Source organism: Mus musculus, chromosome 3 (assembly GCF_000001635.26).
Source record: "Mus musculus strain C57BL/6J chromosome 3, GRCm38.p6 C57BL/6J".
Classification (NCBI taxonomy): domain Eukaryota; kingdom Metazoa; phylum Chordata; class Mammalia; order Rodentia; family Muridae; genus Mus; species Mus musculus.
Genome location: NC_000069.6, coordinates 14,885,065 through 14,902,484, shown reverse-complemented (window position 1 = coordinate 14,902,484; position 17,420 = coordinate 14,885,065). Strand labels below are relative to the sequence as shown.

General features: G+C 41.5%; 1 protein-coding gene across 2 annotated transcripts; it reads right to left on the bottom strand.

The window, feature by feature from the left end:
* Positions 1-1,714: 1,714 nt before the first annotated feature.
* Positions 1,715-16,216, bottom strand: Car2 (carbonic anhydrase 2). 2 transcript variants are annotated; one of them, NM_001357334.1, is made up of 8 exons: positions 16,114-16,216; positions 15,699-15,875; positions 14,454-14,651; positions 7,345-7,463; positions 6,858-6,950; positions 5,723-5,785; positions 4,416-4,571; positions 1,715-2,514 (listed from the first exon to the last, which is right to left on the bottom strand). In NM_001357334.1, the coding sequence occupies exons 2-8, from the start codon at positions 15,730-15,732 to the stop codon at positions 2,395-2,397; spliced, it is 783 nt and encodes a 260-aa protein (NP_001344263.1). In that variant the 5' UTR covers positions 15,733-15,875; positions 16,114-16,216; the 3' UTR covers positions 1,715-2,394. The 2 variants fall into 2 exon arrangements, with proteins under 2 accessions (NP_001344263.1, NP_033931.4); NM_009801.5 differs by having other exon boundaries at positions 15,699-16,197.
* Positions 16,217-17,420: the final 1,204 nt, after the last annotated feature.

Genomic DNA, 17,420 nt, shown 5'->3' with positions numbered 1-17,420 from the left:
TATGTAGTATATGGCAAATTACAGATGTGTGGGGAAAGAATTTTAAATGATTAATAACAAGAAAAATGTGTATTGCAACTCTCTAGATACCATCATGATGAATAGTCTTAATTTGAAAGCAGAAGAACTTCCATAGCTTGCTTGGATGACACACTCTCTATATACATGTGCAGATGTGTGCAGGTGATCCTGCATGGTTTAAGTGTGCAGGAGCATGTAAGTTTGGATACATATAGGTGTATACATAGATGAGATGTAGCTGAAGAGATGGAAATAAAACAATGACTATGTGTTACAAATAGATAAAAATGAGATCAAGCCAAGGTACTAAGTATTACAGTAGTGATAGGTTCAGAGTTCTTGAGGAGAAAGAAGGTTGTGGGTGAATGAAGTTTGGACATGTGTGGGGTAAATGTACGCTACATTCTGATACCTCCAGCCCATATTCCTGTTTAAAATACACAGACCTTCTGTTTGTAGGATGCTAGGAAGGGGTATGGACACAATAGTAAACCTTTCTACATTGTCCCAGTTGTCACCAATAGATCCATATACTTATAAAATTTTACATGTCAATGAACACATAGTTTACCAACACTGTGTCTTTGTGTGTGTGTGTGTGTGTGTGTGTGTGTGTGTGTGTGTGTGCGCGCGCGTGCTTGGAATTCTCTATGCATCCAGTGTGCAGGTCTCTGGCTCAAGTACATTTCTGAGGGTTGACTTTGGGTCATGAGGCATACAGACTTCAAAGATGTTAGGATCTGGCAATGTGGGAGATGAAGAGAGAGCCAGTGACTGTTTGGGAACAAACACTGGAAAGTTCTTTTCTTGGCAGGCAGTGTTTTCTGTCAAACAGGCCCGAACCATGTGCTAAGAACTGAGGTCCGTATCTTCTTCAAGAAGCAACCTTCCCATCAAAGACACACGTGGATGGGAAACTCTCAGCATCTCTGCCCTTGCCTAGAGAGTGCAAGGCTATGTGAACTGTGCAAAACATTTTTCATATGTAACCTTGCACCTCTGTCAGGACGAATGCTCTTCATTCCTAATCCTTCTCTGATGTCTGAGGTAAGGCTTCACTTACTGATGTCATTCCCTGAGGTTCTACAGAATATCCCTTATTGGTGGGCAGGAGGGGCAATTTGCAGCCTGAAGCCAGCATGACAGGGCACAGCAAGGAAATTGTGGAGTTTTTAATTTGTGGAAAATGGATCTTTTAGTTTCAGAACCTTCGATCAGCTCACTTTTGTCTCGTTCTATAAAACAGTCTACTTACTAAAAAGCAATGAAGATGTCTGGTAATTAGCCTTATATATAACAAGATGTCTGACATGCCACTTTAAAAGAAGAAAACCTTTCTCGGCTCACAGTTGCGGAGATTTTGAGTCTATGGTCAGTGCCCCCTCTCCCCTGACTGTGGGCATGTGACAAGGGAACTGCTGTTTGGAGGAGCATTTGGGGGAAGCAGGTTCTCCTTTTGTGGCCCCATCAGTCCTGGCTCTCTTTCTAGACGAGCTTCTCAGGACTCTTACAGGATCACACCAGTTCTCAGAAAGTACCACTGGTAAACAGTGGGTACATGGCTGCAGGGATTTGTTTCCGTTGTAAGCCTGTTGTAATGGCTGACCATCAATAATGAACTGACTGAATCCTGTAGGCAGGCATTTGTTCACCCATTTCTGTCCCTGTGGCGCAGACAATCAGGCACCCAGAATAGAGTTCTCAATTTTATTAGAGAATATATCTAAAATACATTATCCATTGTGTTGTGGTATGTTATCTGAAGGGAAATATACTCTGTATCACAACTATATCAATTTTTACATCCTCATTTACACCTCTAGAAATCAAAAGTCACTAAGTTATAACATAATTCATATTTAAGAATAACTTTGCTACAAATATATAAGCTTTTTAAAATTTTTTCTTTAATATAAGATCTTGGAAGGGTGAACATTCATCTCATTTATAATCACAAAACTATGACTGTTTTACCTGTTTTGCCTAAGTTACTTCAGTTTGTCTCATGATGTGGACTTGTAATTAATTATCCTACCTTCATATGGTTTTAAAAATAGCATTTTAACAAACAGGCCTGAGTATTCATTATCCTATGGCTGTGAAGAGAAGCAAGAGGCCATGTCTGCTCTTTGCATTGCGCTGCCGTGGCAGAGAAAAGATGCCCTAAGTTGACCACTGGCCTGCCACTGTGCTGCCACCACATGAGACACCTGGGTCTTGCTTTTCACATTTTGTTAGTAAGCACAACGGATGAGAGGTAAAAGGTCTACAATACCAGATGCGAGTCGGGATCCAAATCACCCAGCCTAACTGTGCTTAGCTACAGAGAGGCGGTCACACTTGTGCCCTTCGGACCCCTGCTGCAGGGTTGTTTTACTTAAAGGACGCTTTGATCTTTCTATTCTTTAGCGGCTGAGCTGGACGCCAGTTGTCCACCATCGCTTCTTCAGCATCCCCCTCCTCATTGAAGTTCAGCGTACGGAAATGAGACATCTAAAAGACACAATGTAATTAAAGAAATTAGTTTCACAATATTACATACTTAAAGCAACATGTTTTAGATTTAAGTTCAGCCTTCATTGGGGGGCAAGGGGGGAAAGGGGTGTACACCTTTGATCCCAGAACTTGGGAGGCAGACAAAAAAGGGAAAGAAAAAAATTAAAACAAACAAACAAACAACCAGCTAAGTGCAGCCTTCACATGAAAAATCTATTTACATATACTATACAAATATATACTGGGGTCTTTCTTTAAATAGAAATTTTCATGAGCTTGCTTTTCTTGCTTTCCTTTTAAATCGAACAAAAATCTGTAAATTCCTATGGCATGTAAAGCAACATAAAGTTTTAAATACATATTAAAGTTGTACTTTCTGTCACAGAGAAGACAAAGTGCAACACGATAGGTAACTCCAGTCAGTTTTGGTCTTTCATGCTAACACTTTCCCTTGCTGGAGTCTCACAAGTCTGACTTAGAAATGAACAAGGAGCACAATGCCTCGTCAGCATGGTGGGAAGATTTGTTAAGCATCTCTGATCTTCAAAACAAGGCTTCTGTGTTCCCAGGAAATCGGTGGAGGCTGCCTCAGAGGTGGGTGTGCCTGGATGTGGTGCTCAAGAGGTTTTTTCAACCACCTACGTTGAACAGAGCCAAGAAGCATAGCAAAACAAAGGGCATCTCAGAGGAGGAACCAGAGCTGTGGCTCTGAGCTGTACACAAGACCTCCAGATCTTGTTTGTGGACCACGATATGCAAATATGCACTTACTATGGGATCTTGCCAAAACATGCAATTCATATGTATAGTTTCACACCATTTTCTAGAGTAAAGGGTAAATTCATTGTCCATAGCTGTATTTGGCACTAGAGTATGTGCAGGCAATAAATCTACCTATCAAACCTGTTATTGATAGAAGACTTTGAAATATCTAAGTTCTTCTTAGTGGAGAAATGAATGGAATGCTGATGTTTGGCACCATAACTCAAGCACCACGTCTACAACAAGAAGTGGCGTTTTCATTTTTTCCTGGTGCTACTTCATGGTGCTTGCTCAACTGTTAAAACTCCGGGTTAGTTTTCAAGCCACATACCAGGCAAACATACCATCTTGTGGCCCACTTTGATTACACTGCATGTGAGTTCTAACTGTATATTGATTTCCTCAGAGGACGTGTGTGAATTATTTTTATTCTAACAGAGAGCACAGAAAGGAAGTGTGTTCTCAGCCACTTCATTGAATGCACTTCCATTTTCCTGGGCTTGCAGTTTTATAACAAATTCCAGACAGTGAAATAAAGTTTGGCAATGTGACCTTTCTTGCATATCACAGGTCTAAACGTTCATGATTCCAAAAATTTCTAGGTTTAAATTACACAGGTCCTCAAATAATTGTCATTTCAAAACTGGCTGAGGCTTTCTTTTATATTATAGGGATCTGCCTTTTGGAATTCCTGAGAAATGTCCATTTCCCACATTTCAGCTTTATGCTAAGGAAGCCAGGAGGACTGTCAGGATTCAGAAGTGCGCCTCACAATCAAAAGATTATGCTAAACTCTTCATGAGCAAGAGGCTGGGAACTATCACTGACATCTGTATAACTTTCAGTATGAAATCTTGTTTTTCAAAGACTCTCTTTCCTCCTAGCTGTTAAAAAAGAATAAGCTAATAAGCAGATATCATTCTCCTATAATCCTCACAATAAACAACACTTTCCCAGATTAAACAACCTATCTAAGTACTGCCGAAGGTGCTGGCTAATACCAGCAAATCTTTACTGCCAAACACTCTGTGACAGCAGCCACAGGGTGAGACCACAGGAGGATTAAATCCCAGGCCTGACTGGGAAGAGCAGCTTTTCTGCCTCCACTGATAGAGAACTCTCCCTAGAAAACCAACCTGCTCGCTGCTGACAGTAATGGGCTCCCTGAGCACGATCCAGGTCACACATTCCAGCAGAGGCGGAGTGGTCAGAGAGCCAGGGTATGTCCAGTAGTCCAAGTTTCCAGGAAGAAGGGAGCAAGGATCGAAGTTAGCAAAGGCCGCACGCTTCCCCTGCAGGGCAAATACACAGAAAACAGTCAGCACAAGACTCTAGCAGGAAAGATTGTCATCCACAGGTCTAGTCAGCTCTTATTGCAAGGCTTTTGTGCAGAGGTTTCAGGGTTATTGACAAACAAAATGAAGAGGACTAGCACTGGACATTTTGCTTGGAAACATAGATTGGCAAGTGAGAGCGTTCAAAATTACTATGTTTCATCTTGTCATCAAAACAATTCCTTAGGTTTTTTCAGTGCCCTTAACTGATTACATCTGGCATTTAAAGCTATATTGTTACCACTAAAATGGTAAATATAATTAGGTTGCAATAATAGAAATGTAGGTTCTTTGATGGTAAGGTGATAATTTTGCAATGATATTTCAGAGATCCATTAGAATTAAAACACAGTGTTCAGCTCTGGACACGGCACTTTTAAAGCAGTAACTGGGGTGGAAATGTGAGATTTCACACCACTGTTTTCTTTATAAGGTCACTGAGAGATGAAGCAATATAAGATGAGAATAAATAAAAAGAACTAGACATAATTAGCAATCAGGAGAAAGAATAGGATCATATGGAAAATGCATTATCAGGGTAATCACGTGTGATTCAAGGATGGGAAGGATAGCTGCAATGGTTTACATGTAATAAGCTGGGCGGTATGTCAGTTGGAAGATGAGCCTTGTGTAGCCAGCCTGCCAGGGGACCAGTCATTGCAAGTGGATGCCCAAAAGCCGCAGCACATCATTGCTACACAGAGGATTAAAGCATAAAATGAAGGAACTCAGGTCATTGAATATGAATTTCCACGAAGCAGGCCTTTGTTCATCCCACACACCTCTGGATCTCTTGATTAATGTAGTGATCATAACATAGCGAGCTTCTCACGAGCATTTTCTGTATGGACCAATGGGTGGTTTGTTCAGAGGATTTTTCTGACTCTTTGATGTTCTCTGGTTCTTGCATATGTATGCTTCTAATAGCAAATCATTACAAATCACACTATTTACCAGAATTAGAAGCTACTTTTGCAGAAAGAGAAAATCATTATATGGAAGCAATTATTTACCTCCGGTAAACTGTTCATGAAAACACCATGACACCAACAAGACTATTCATTCTGATCAAAGGAAGTTTTTAAAATCAAGGGTATTAAAAGACTTACCTTTGTTTTAATGGAATGCAGTGCTTCAAGGACTTTCTGAAGGCCTTGTGAGGCAGGTCCAATCTGCAGAAATGCAGGGGTTATAAGGCCTTATGAGTCAATTGGCACCACAACAATTTTGATTTGAGCAACTTTATCAAAAATTGTTCAGAGAAGAACAGCAAAAACAGCAACAAGTAAAATCCACTCCTTAGACATCCATGGCTTGTAAACACTGACAACACATGTTTTGGCAGCAGTCACTGAATCTTTAACCCACCTCAGCTTCTGTCTCTGTAACTCACTCCCCTGAATTAGCTTGCTCTGTGACCTATCTCCTCCAACCGCTAAGCTGAAAGAACAAGATCTTACCTCAGTGGATGCCTTTGAGGGGCGCACACTCTCGCCTACCCTGTTCCTACACACTCTTCCTGCCTCTCCCCCGCCCCTCCCCGCCCCCTCTAAGCTTCCTAGTAGTCTCTTGACTCCTGTTCCTTTCCAAAGATGAGTAACCATGTCCTCAGTGCTTTAAAACCTCACACTAGCGCTTCTCAGGATTATATCCTGAGCACTATTATCACGGTTCTCTGACTGCGACCTCTGGGTGATGCAAGGAGCCCCTGTAGCGTCCACTTCAGCATGGGACTCTCTTAAATACCCATCCAATGTTCTAGACTCCCCTTTCTGACTTCCTAGGGGCGGCTCAACTCTGAGATCCTACAGTTCCTGAAGCTTGCTGATATTGAACCACCTAGAGCCACCCCATCAGAACTTGATCCCAATTTAGCTGTCCACCCAAAACAGAGTAGTAACCTTCACTTAAGGTTCAATTTAAACAAATTATATCCTATTGGCCATCTTCAGTTACATTTTGTCTGTTCTTCCCATTAATATCTAACTAGTTTCTAAGTGACACATTCCAAAATGTCCCTCAGATATCCATAACCAAGACATGAGTGATGGAGGGAGAATTAAACCTGAAAATTCTTTAGCATCAGAAGCATTTCCTCAGAGTTTTGTAGAATGTTCTCCATGTTATAAATATTCTGCCTAGTCAATCACCTCCAAACATAGAAAAACAAAACAAAACAAAAAAACCCAAAAACCAAAAAACAAAACAAAACAAAAAAACCAAGAGACTGGGCCATTAACTAACCTTCAAAAAAATACCCAAAACAGCCAATCCATCCGGTTGCTGCACAGCTTTTCCAAAGTCCCCATATTTGGTGTTCCAGTGAACCAAGTGAAGCTAAAGTCATGGGAGACAAAACCACAGTAAATGATTCACACGATAAAATCCAACAGATCTTACCTAATAGCTACTCTTCCCTTTATAGCGAAAGGTTACCACAGAAAAAAATGTGGATAATTTTAAGCAAAACCTGATTTAATTCTAATTATACTGGTTATAGCAGCTTATCACTTCAAGAGCAATGCTAAGACAAGGACATGTAGAATTTTTAGAAAAGGCAGATTTTATTTATGGATTTATAATAAAACAAACTCAATGCTATTAACAAAAACACCTAAGAAACCAATGGAAGATCTTTTGCAAAGAGTTTCTCTACTCAGTATGGGCTGGATTTATAAAAAGCTTTGGAAATTAGTGCTAAATAGGATTTTCCCTGTAAACAAGATCTTACCTCTGCAGCATATTTTTTTTTGTTCACAGTGTGCTCAGAGCCCTGGCCATCAGATGAGCCCCAGTGAAAGTGAAACTGGATCAATCTGTAGGAGTCACTGAGGGGTCCTCCTTTCAGCACTGGAATTATAATGCATGCATGTAATGTCTCTGTATACATACTACACACACACACACACACACACACACACACACACACACACACACACACACACACACAGAAATTAAAAACTAGACAGATTTAATAGAGTACTTCTCAAAGATATTTCAACTGTTTTACTTTCCAATGTGCTAACTGCTGGACAACAGATGTCTTGTCGATCATTGCCGGACTTATTAGTGGCATTGTCATTTACCTATAGGTAAACATTCAGAGAGAGGAGATTTACAGTGACACTAATTTACAATTTAGTGAAAGGACTAGTGGACTGATCGGTCTGTAAACCCCAGGGCCTGTTTTCTATGTGGCCCAAAGATTGTCCTGACTTCCTACCAGTCAAATACCAGAATTTGGGGGGAAAATTTAAAATATTGTAAAATCTAACTATTTTATGTTTACACTAACTGGCATTACCCCCTGAAAACATGTATCAAACCTTCAGGCCTTCCTAACCTGTAAAATGTATGCATTCAGTTATTTTACTAATAATCATCTGTATCATGGCTATCATCTGTATGTACACTTCAGCGTGCTTTGTTTTCTCCCACAAGCTAAAATTCTAAGTACAGGAGCTCTCCAGATTCTCTGTCCTGAAGTTAGGTAGTCTTTAATCAATAAATGATCATAGAAGCCACAAGCTTCAATCCCTGCATTCATAGGCACTTGACCAGTGTGTATCTGGGAGAGGATGTTAATAGAAGGAACAACTAAAACCTTGACCTTCCTTGTATGTATCTATGATATTTAAACAATAGAATCAAATACTTTCAGAAGTAACAAAGTTCTACCAATTTATTTTCCTAGAACTAGGATTAAAGCAGCTGTTACTTTAGGTACAATTTTTGGCCTCAGACTATAATTCTATAAAATAATGAGCTTAACTCCGTGGTGGCTTTGTAAAACATAGAACAGAGTCTGTATAGTAAATATCATTTGCTTCATTTCACTTAAATATGTTTACCAGTAGCTAACTCTCTTCAAAGTAAAGGGTGAATGTGATGAGCTATGCAGAGTGGCCTTTCCACGGCAACTCTGCAATCAACAGGCCAAAAGAAAACAGGAAGAATGAATCATAAATGGTGTTATGTTACACATATGTGAAGAAATATGAGCTTGTATATACTATGCTAAGATCGAGTCCTTTAAAACACACAAGCTACTGTGATTATCTATCTGACGAGTCAGCAAGGAAAAAAAAATTAAGCCCAGCCTCCTCTACTAGTTTATTTGGATTTTTGTTTGTTTGTTTTCTCAGAAATGAACGAACACTTTTCTTTTTTTTTTTTTTCCATTTTTTATTAGGTATTTAACTCATTTACATTTCCAATGCTATACCAAAAGTCCCCCATATCCACCCACCCCCACTCCCCTGCCCACCCACTCCCCCTTTTTGGCCCTGGTATTCCCCTGTACTGGGGCATATAAAGTTTGCAAGTCCAATGGGCCTCTCTTTCCAGTGATGGCCGACTAGGCCATCTTTTGATATATATGCAGCTAGAGTCAAGAGCTCCGGGGTACTGGTTAGCTCATAATGTTGTTCCACCTATAGGGTTGCAGATCCCTTTAGCTCCTTGGCTACTTTCTCTAGCTCCTCCATTGGGAGCCCTATGATCCATCCATTAGCTGACTGTGAGCATCCACTTCTGTGTTTGCTGGGCCCCACGAACACTTTTCTTAATAGTAGCTGGGTAACAATGAAATCATCTTTACAAAGCAACTTAGTACTAGGGGGAAATTCTGTACATTACTTCCTCAAAGCTCACAACCAATTGACCGATCATATACAGGAAATGTCATTTATAGAGTCGTTAGCTCAGCCAAGGCATATCCAGTTCAGGGGACCTACCCTAAGCATCAGGCATCACCAGTGTTAAGAGGATTTGCTTTCCCAGGAAAGAGAATCAAGCTACCACCTCACATTGTAAAGTGACTCAACATTCCCATTAGTTCTCTGAAATCCCATCATCTTTCAATTGTTTTGGGGGATATTGTAACTACAAATATGTTTAAGTCCACATACACCTTTATTTTGAAAGGCTTTGTGAACACCAAAAGAAACAATTCAATGTAAACATGCCCAGTGGTAATTCAGACAGCAGCATTCAGGTAAGGTTTCAGACAATTGTGACTATGGAGTTGATTTCATGCTTGAAAAACATTGTTATAATCATACACTTGTTTTATCATGGATAGATGAAACATTGTATTATTTTGTCTAAGAAATAAAAATTACAATACTTTGATTAAATATAGCTTACACTATATTACAAGATATATTTATTCATTCTGATTACTATATACCATTTAAAAACTCTCTTGGTTTATAATGAAATCAGTTTTTCTCATGCGAAAATATTTTTGCATGTAGTAGAAATCACTGGCTGCATGCTTCTTTTCTGTAAAAGCCAGGCCTTGGTAGTGGGGCAGGCATTCGGCAGAGTCCGCACTCTCTGTGTGCCATAGAAACATTCCACCAGGTGGCAGATACAGGAAAAGAACTTTCAAATTTAAATTTTCAAATTTAATTTAAATTTAAATTTCATATCAAAATTTGTCCCAATTTTTTAGCCTTTATAATCTGTCATCAGTTAAACATAATATAATATAAATATAAATATAAATATATAATATAAATACCGTAACACTATATAATGTCTTCTTATACTGGACTTAAAAAAATATTTAGCAGTATTTTCGTTATGATAGGAGATTTTATACTACTAAAATAAATTAAGAACCCATATAAAATCATTGAAAATTTACCATTTTTCACCATTTTTGTTCTTAGTCACTATTGATAGTGAAGATCTATTTGAACAACAAGCTAAAGACCATTGGAGTAAGTAACCTCCCTTAGTCCCAAATTACAAGTGAACATTCTCCCAATGTGTTGCTCATAAACAAATATGTTAGCAATTTCCTTTCAGACAAATGTATACTTTCCACAGATACGATTTAAATGTTAATAGCTGAACTACTTTCTCCACAAATAGTCGGGCCTTCTAAAATCCATGGTTACAATCTTTACTGTTGATTAGACTATGCGTACTCTTGCATTGACAGCAGGGACGAATCCTAGCACTATAGTCATGCAAGCAAATCTGAGAGGGGTGGCTCCTGTTCCATTTCTTCTAACCACTTACAAATCAAGGTGTACAACAGTCTTAGTGTAACCGGGTTAGGGACTACATAAATTTAAACTGACACTTTTTAGGAGTAAGTTTCACGACTCAAGAGTGTTTAGGAAACTCTGGTCACTGTCCTAGGTATTAATAATTTTTCTGAAATTACTAACTACGTGCATGGAAACGCTTCATTGGTTGCTTAGGATCACTTGTGGCCGGTAAATTTAGAGCTCCAAAATTAAGTCCCTAGAAAGTTCAACAGAACCCAGGTACAAAGCCTCATTATGTTATCCAGACAATGGTTGGCTTCAAAGGCCAACAGGGGAGTCACTCAACCTCTTTCTTTCTTCTTGAAGTAGCATAAACAAATAAATACTGTTTCTGTTTTTAAAAGGAGAGCTCACTGAGTTGAACAAGATGTGGGTGCTGACTCAAGAATTCTGACATTGCTCTCATTATTCATCCCTAACTTTGCGATAAAGCAGAGAGTTTTAAACTTATCAGCAAGAGTTAATAAGTTAGGAATGGTTAACGCTTTGACTCCTTTTGTGCCAGAAAAAGCCGGCAAGAAAACATTTCAAGCAGGGAAGGTTATTTCTTAACAATACTTTTTAAAAGAACATTATTAGCAATTTTTCATTAATTTAAGATTATTGGCTTTAAAGGAATGTTGACAACTTTAGTGCGAGCTTCAGTCTAAGACATTAATTCCATGCTTTAAAAGAATTACCTCCAAGTAAGTAAACACAACAGCAAACCCAGCTAGCTCAGTTTCTGACACCAGGTACTTAAGTCTGGGTATAAGATAACATTCAGAACACACTGCAAGGCCTGATTTCAAGATAAATTCTAGAAGGCTGAGATCCCAGTGCTGGGGAGTGGGGGAGGGGAGAGGGGGTGTAAATGACTGATGCACTTAAATACAGAAAATAAAAAATTTAAAAGACTCTAAAAATGATGCTAAAGCAAACGAACAAAAATAACTTAATAAAGCATTGCTGAAATGTTAACTTTTGAAAAAATATATCAAGTAACAAAAATAAATTACTTTTAGGCTTTAAATGTAAAGAAAAATTATATTGGCTTTTAAAGACATGGTACATACAACTAAAGACTGATAATAGTTATCATCTGAAGATCTTTCATTATAGTCTCTATGTAAACAGCTGCTAGTTAGAAAGTAGTGCCGCAAAGAACAAGCCTCGGCAAGTGATTCTTTTCTTCCTTCTTCCTGCCTTGCTTCCTTGTTTCTTCCTCTTTATCCCTTCCTTCCTCCCTTCTTTCCCTCCTTCCTTCCTTCCTTCCCTCCTTCTTTTCTTCATGTTGTGGGCTGACTATAGTATCACTTTCCTTTGTTAAACTTTTGAGAATCTAAAAATCTTTTAAAAAGAAAATCTATGTAGCATATTTCCATGTGACATATTGCTATTTAACATTTTCTGTAAGTGGGTTTTCCTTTTATATCAATATTTTAATGCATTCTAGATTTTTGTTTAACCAAAGTAACTGAAAGAGATAGGAGATACTAGCCAAATTATAAAGGAGTCTTTCATGGGCAAAGGAGAACTCTAATCTTTGCTGACCCTTGTTTTTCCTAGACTGTGTTGCTATCTAGGGCACACAGACACACATCCTGTGCTCTCTTTAATCCCCTGGGGGTTCCTAAAGCCCTTTGCTGGAGTCTCTTCCAAAACACCCAAACCCTTTATTTCTCTGAATGAACCTTCTGGAAAGCCTTTACTGAAGTATCATGTCAGTTACTAAGCCGCCTCCATGCTTCCACAGTTCCTAGGACCACATCATTTTTATAAGCACCAACGTGACAGCCTTTCCTTCTCACAGATGTTGATAGACACCCAACTGAGGACATTGTCTGTGAATCTCTAGCTAAGAGACTTTCCAGGATTTCCCACCAGGGAAGGGAGTTTAAGTCAAAAGAAGTATTGGCAAGCACACATCCTGCTCCCCACCCCCTTCCTGCTTGGAAATTCAAGGGCTTAGCTGCAGGCTCCTGCTATGGAACCATCTCCTTTACTCTAGTCTCCAAAAGCGCCGGACCCTGACCTGTGCCAGCTGAGCTGGCTTCCTCTCTTCAACCCCCCTGGCCCATGTTGTCTGTCTCCTGTGCTAGAGCCTCAGATTCTCCTTCAGAGAACTCTTACCCCAATCCTTTCTATGATCTTTTGGATCTCAACTCAAGAGTCCACACTTCCTTGAACAGTTTCTTTGTTTGTATCAAAGTTACAGTCAGAGCCTATATTTGTATGTTCTTCTCTTTTAGATATTTTCAATACATGGTGGATTCTGAGGACAACGGAAAGGTTCACCTGCCCCCATGACCCTTAGTTTATGAAGTGTGAACTGATCTTAGTGATGAGGGCAGACAGGAGAGAGAAAGACAATTAAGCAGACAGGGAGGGGGCCATGGCTAGGTAGCAAAGGTGCCAATTTCCAGGATAACCCACTTCTTTGGCACCCTCATCACTTGAGACAAAAACCTGGCAGCTTAAAACAAAGGATCTGTAAGATTTCAGCCTCCCACTAGCAGGCCCCTGCTGATAGACAGGCTCAACAAGTTCTGAAGCCTACTCTGGCCACACACAGTTCTGGACCAATCAACCATCCTAGCTTCCTCCAAACTGACCAACCCTGAATGACTTGTCAGGTTCGAAAACCCCTGCACTGGAGAAGAGATTTTTTTTTTTTCTTTTTCGAGACAGGGTTTCTCTGTGTAGCCCTGGCTGTCCTGGAACTCATTCTGTAGACCAGGCTGGCCTTGAACTCAGAAATCTGCCTGCCTCTGCCACCCTAGTGCTGGGATTACTAAAAACCCACCTTTCTTCAGCTGTTAATTCTGACTGAGGTATTTGAGATTTCTCTGCTGCTTTTGAAACATAATGGCCCGCCTGATTGTAATACTTTAATTATACATTATATAGCATGCTATTATTCAGCATGGTCATTAGCTCCAACTCTGACAGCAATAGTAGCTGTTTCCTCTGTCTTTGTCCTTTCCCTCTAAAATACCCCTTCCTCCAATCCACTAGCAAACAATGTGTTTACAGGCCCATTTCATTCAGCGACCTTCAAAGGAAAATATTCAGGAAAATAGGACACTGGCAATTAAGTCAACCAGCAGGCCGTAAAGGCAGCCACTGTGTCTAAATGGGACTGGGTCTCCATTTTCTAAATAAAGAAGAAAGCATTCACCAGCATCCTGTCAGCAGGCCCTATTACAAATAAATTATGGTAATTGGATTTTTTTTTTTTCAGTAACTGCCTAAGCATATCCAAACAACTCTGAAAAATCTTCACTGTGGAATAAATTTTTGAACGAGATACTTATATCTTTATATACTCACCCTATGTCAACACTGACAAATACAAACAATATTTACCAAGAGCTTCAACCTTTTAAATATTCAGATTATGATCACTTTCTGCGCTACTGACTTGAAGGCAGTACACATTAGGTCATACCTACTGAGGATAGCTCTCATCTAGGAGGACAAATGTGTTAAAGGGAATCTTAAAAGTTTAAAATTTCGTGAATTCCCTGGTTTCTGTATTGCTAAAGACCTGACTTGCTTTCTGTGACATCCCACAGGCACCTTGCCTGATGCCCTACATATCTGACAGTCCCTGAGGACACTTCACAGTAATTAGCCTACTTCTAGGACCTATGAAAGAAATCAGAGTGACATCTCAGCTTTCGGACACAAATTGTGGTGGCAGGGACCTCCTGCCGGTGTCCCTGTATTTTCCATTAAGACCGAAAATAACTATTGGCTAAAAAGCCCGATGGATGTTTTCCTAAACACTGACCTGCATTGTCCTGAGAGTCATCAAACTCAACGTTAAAGGAGTGGCCGTTGTTGACAATGCTCTTGGACGCAGCTTTATCATAAGATATGAGCAGAGGCTGTAGGGCAGGGTCATGCTGGGCAGTTGCTGTGTCAATGTCCACAGGGGACTGCCGGTCTCCATTGGCAATGGGGAAGTCCTTGTGCCAGTTCTCTGGTCCTAGAGATGAGAAGAGAGCTGTTAGGTCATTGCTGTGGGAAGGGAGACACCAGCCACCGGAAGCCACTGGTGTTTCTAGACAGTCTGCTCAGTTCAACATTCGGAGGTGATACTAACTTAACATTTAGGAAAACAAAATGTGCCTCAGTCCTTTTATTTGTAACATGGGGTAATAATATTCCAAGTCTACCTCATAAGGCCAACACGAAAATTAGAGTCAATATACATCTATTTCTTAACATTGTCAGACAAGCGTTAGCAATTTTGAGATCTTTTCACTCAAATTCGGTGACTAATACTAGACAGAACTACTGAAAACAGAGTGGTCTGACTGGGGATATAAGCCCTCTTGTGACTGAGTTTGGAACATAGATTCTAAGGCATTATAACAGGTCTGAGAACCTCGTGCTGCCACACTAGGTGACAGTAAAGACCGTATAGACCAAAACTCAGGCTCAGGCCCCTCCTTTAGAACTATCTTTGCTGGGAAGTTCACACAACCACAAGCCAGTGCACCTTCTTTTCCCCTCAGATGGCGTCATATACCAAGGCCTTTGATCTGGAAGACGTCTAGGTATCTGCGATTGACCTTCTAACACTAGAAGTTGAAAGATGCATGGAAAACTCGCAATTAGACCCAAACGGGCTCCAGAAGATGCCACAACAAAGTGCGCTGGGAATCTTAGCCACAGTGCAGCAGATACAGACGTGAAGGGGACAAGTGTTTCCCCTTAACCTTTCTGCTACACACAAGTAAAATGTTAGTTACAACCCTTGCTCGATTCTGCCTAGGTTAGCCTTGGGTGACCGGCTGTGGTCCCGATAGGTATTGTCGTCGGGTGTTGCGTTGGGTTATCCCTCCCAACCCCTGTGCGCGGCCAAGCAAGTTTGAGATCAGATCCTAGAGAGCGCTCTGAGTCGGGCGCCAGGGACGTACCAGAGCGGAGACCCGGCATCCAAGCTGCGCTCCGGGATCTGCGGAGCGAGGCAGGTGCCTGAGCCGAGACCCGGAGCGCGCGGCCCGGAGCGCGCGGCCTCCCCACTCACCGTTGTGCTTGCTGTATCCCCAGTGGTGGGACATGGTCACGCCGGTGATTGGGGCAGAGCAGAAGTTGTCGTCCGTCTAGCGGTCCTGCAGTGTGTGTCGCGGGTCGCACCGTCCGGCTTTTATAGGCTCCCGCCAACTTGGTGCTCTGGGCGGCCCAGGGGAGGGACCGAGTGGACCTGAGCAAGGGGAGGAGACCGTGGAGGTGGCGGACGGAGGTGACAGGCAGAGGTGACAGGCGGAGGCCTCGGTGTTCGAGGGCCCCCGCACCTTGCTTGGGGCGGGGCGCCCTCCGGCTGCTCTCCGCTTCTGCGTCCGACCCGCTCTGCAGCAGCTGCGCGCTCTCCAGCTCGCCCCGGCGCTGCGCAGCCTCGCGGGCCGGCGCCCCTACTCCCCAGCCCCATTGTGAGCACCGACCTGGTCACCCGCCCGCACAGCGGGGCTCCGCTTCCCAGAGCTGGCGGGCCAGCCGGCCACCCGGCCGCGGCCCGCACGCACGCGGCTGCGGAGTTTGACCTTGGGCGGGGAGCGTCCTAGAGGCTCCGGGAGCGGGGATCCTGGAGCCGGGAGCGGGAAGCGGGGGGGCCCCCTGCTGCCGGGCTGCGGGAAGACGACCCGGCTTTGCCGCCAGGGCGCCCTCCAGCTTCCCGCTTGCTCCACAAATTAACCCTAGGCACCGAACTGTTGATGTAACATAACCAACAATTCTCAAAAATCGCTTTGCTTTTTGGAATTGGATTTTAAAAATGTCTTCCAAGGAGATGAGAACTTCCCCTTCCTGGCAAAGGAATTTGTATTTGACAAGCCGAAACCAACCCCCCCCCCCCAAAACAAAACAAAACAAAAAACACAAAACTTAAAAAATAGAAAAGAAAGGTAGCTGTATGGCTTCCCAGGGACCGTGGGTGTCCCGGGGACACACCTTTCAATGTTCTTTTTGTGTATTTTTATTTAAACATTTCTCTTCACCTAACACTTTTTTTCTTATTTGACTTTGAGAACAATTTTTTTGTATTGAATCTATTGTGGACCTGAGGCCATATTATTTAGAATTCAAATTGAGAAGGGTACAGTTTTTTTGTGTTTCTATGGAGGCACCTAGACATCACATTACCTATATATTAGAATCTATGTGTAAGTATAATGAAAAATATCTGACTACATTTTAAGTGTTCTCAGACTCATCATGTGCCTTTATTTCACCCAGTGCCACACAAAGATGATGCACATGTAGATCTCCTTGTTCTTATACTAAGACTCAGAAAATTATGGTCTTCTCTATACAAGACTCTTCAGGTTGATGTCAAAAGAAATTTTTGATGAAGAATGTTTTATAGGACCATTACAAAGTGCAATTCACAAATAGTCCCTTGCATCTGTGACACTAGAGATGCACAATTTGCTAGGGGTTTCCCATTTCCTGTTCCATTACTACCGTGCGTGGAATAAGAACAGATTTTGATGAAGTGCTTCTCAAGGCTTCAGACCCCACCAATTCTGGTTGCAGCTACGGGAATCCTCATCCTGTCTGGTACGTTTTAGTGGGAGCCAGGCTCCTGCTAGGGAGTCTCCTTGCCCACCTTTGGACAGTCAAGAGAGCATCAGGTATTATATCTCATATTCATTTTCTTTTCAAATTACAGAGGCTGTAGGCATTTTCTTTCTGTCAGGTCTTCATGATGGAGATGACTTCATAGTATCATGTGGATCAGTCACTGTCTAGC

Excerpts from the sequence above, each read along its gene's own strand:
- Car2 (NM_001357334.1), bottom strand. The coding sequence starts at position 15,732 with ATGTCCCACCACTGGGGATACAGCAAGCACAACG. Across the intron at positions 14,652-15,698 it reads GGGATACAGCAAGCACAACG|GACCAGAGAACTGGCACAAG; the intron begins GTGAGTGGGGAG and ends TCTCATCTCTAG. Across the intron at positions 5,786-6,857 it reads TTTTGGGTATTTTTTTGAAG|ATTGGACCTGCCTCACAAGG; the intron begins GTTAGTTAATGG and ends GCATTTCTGCAG.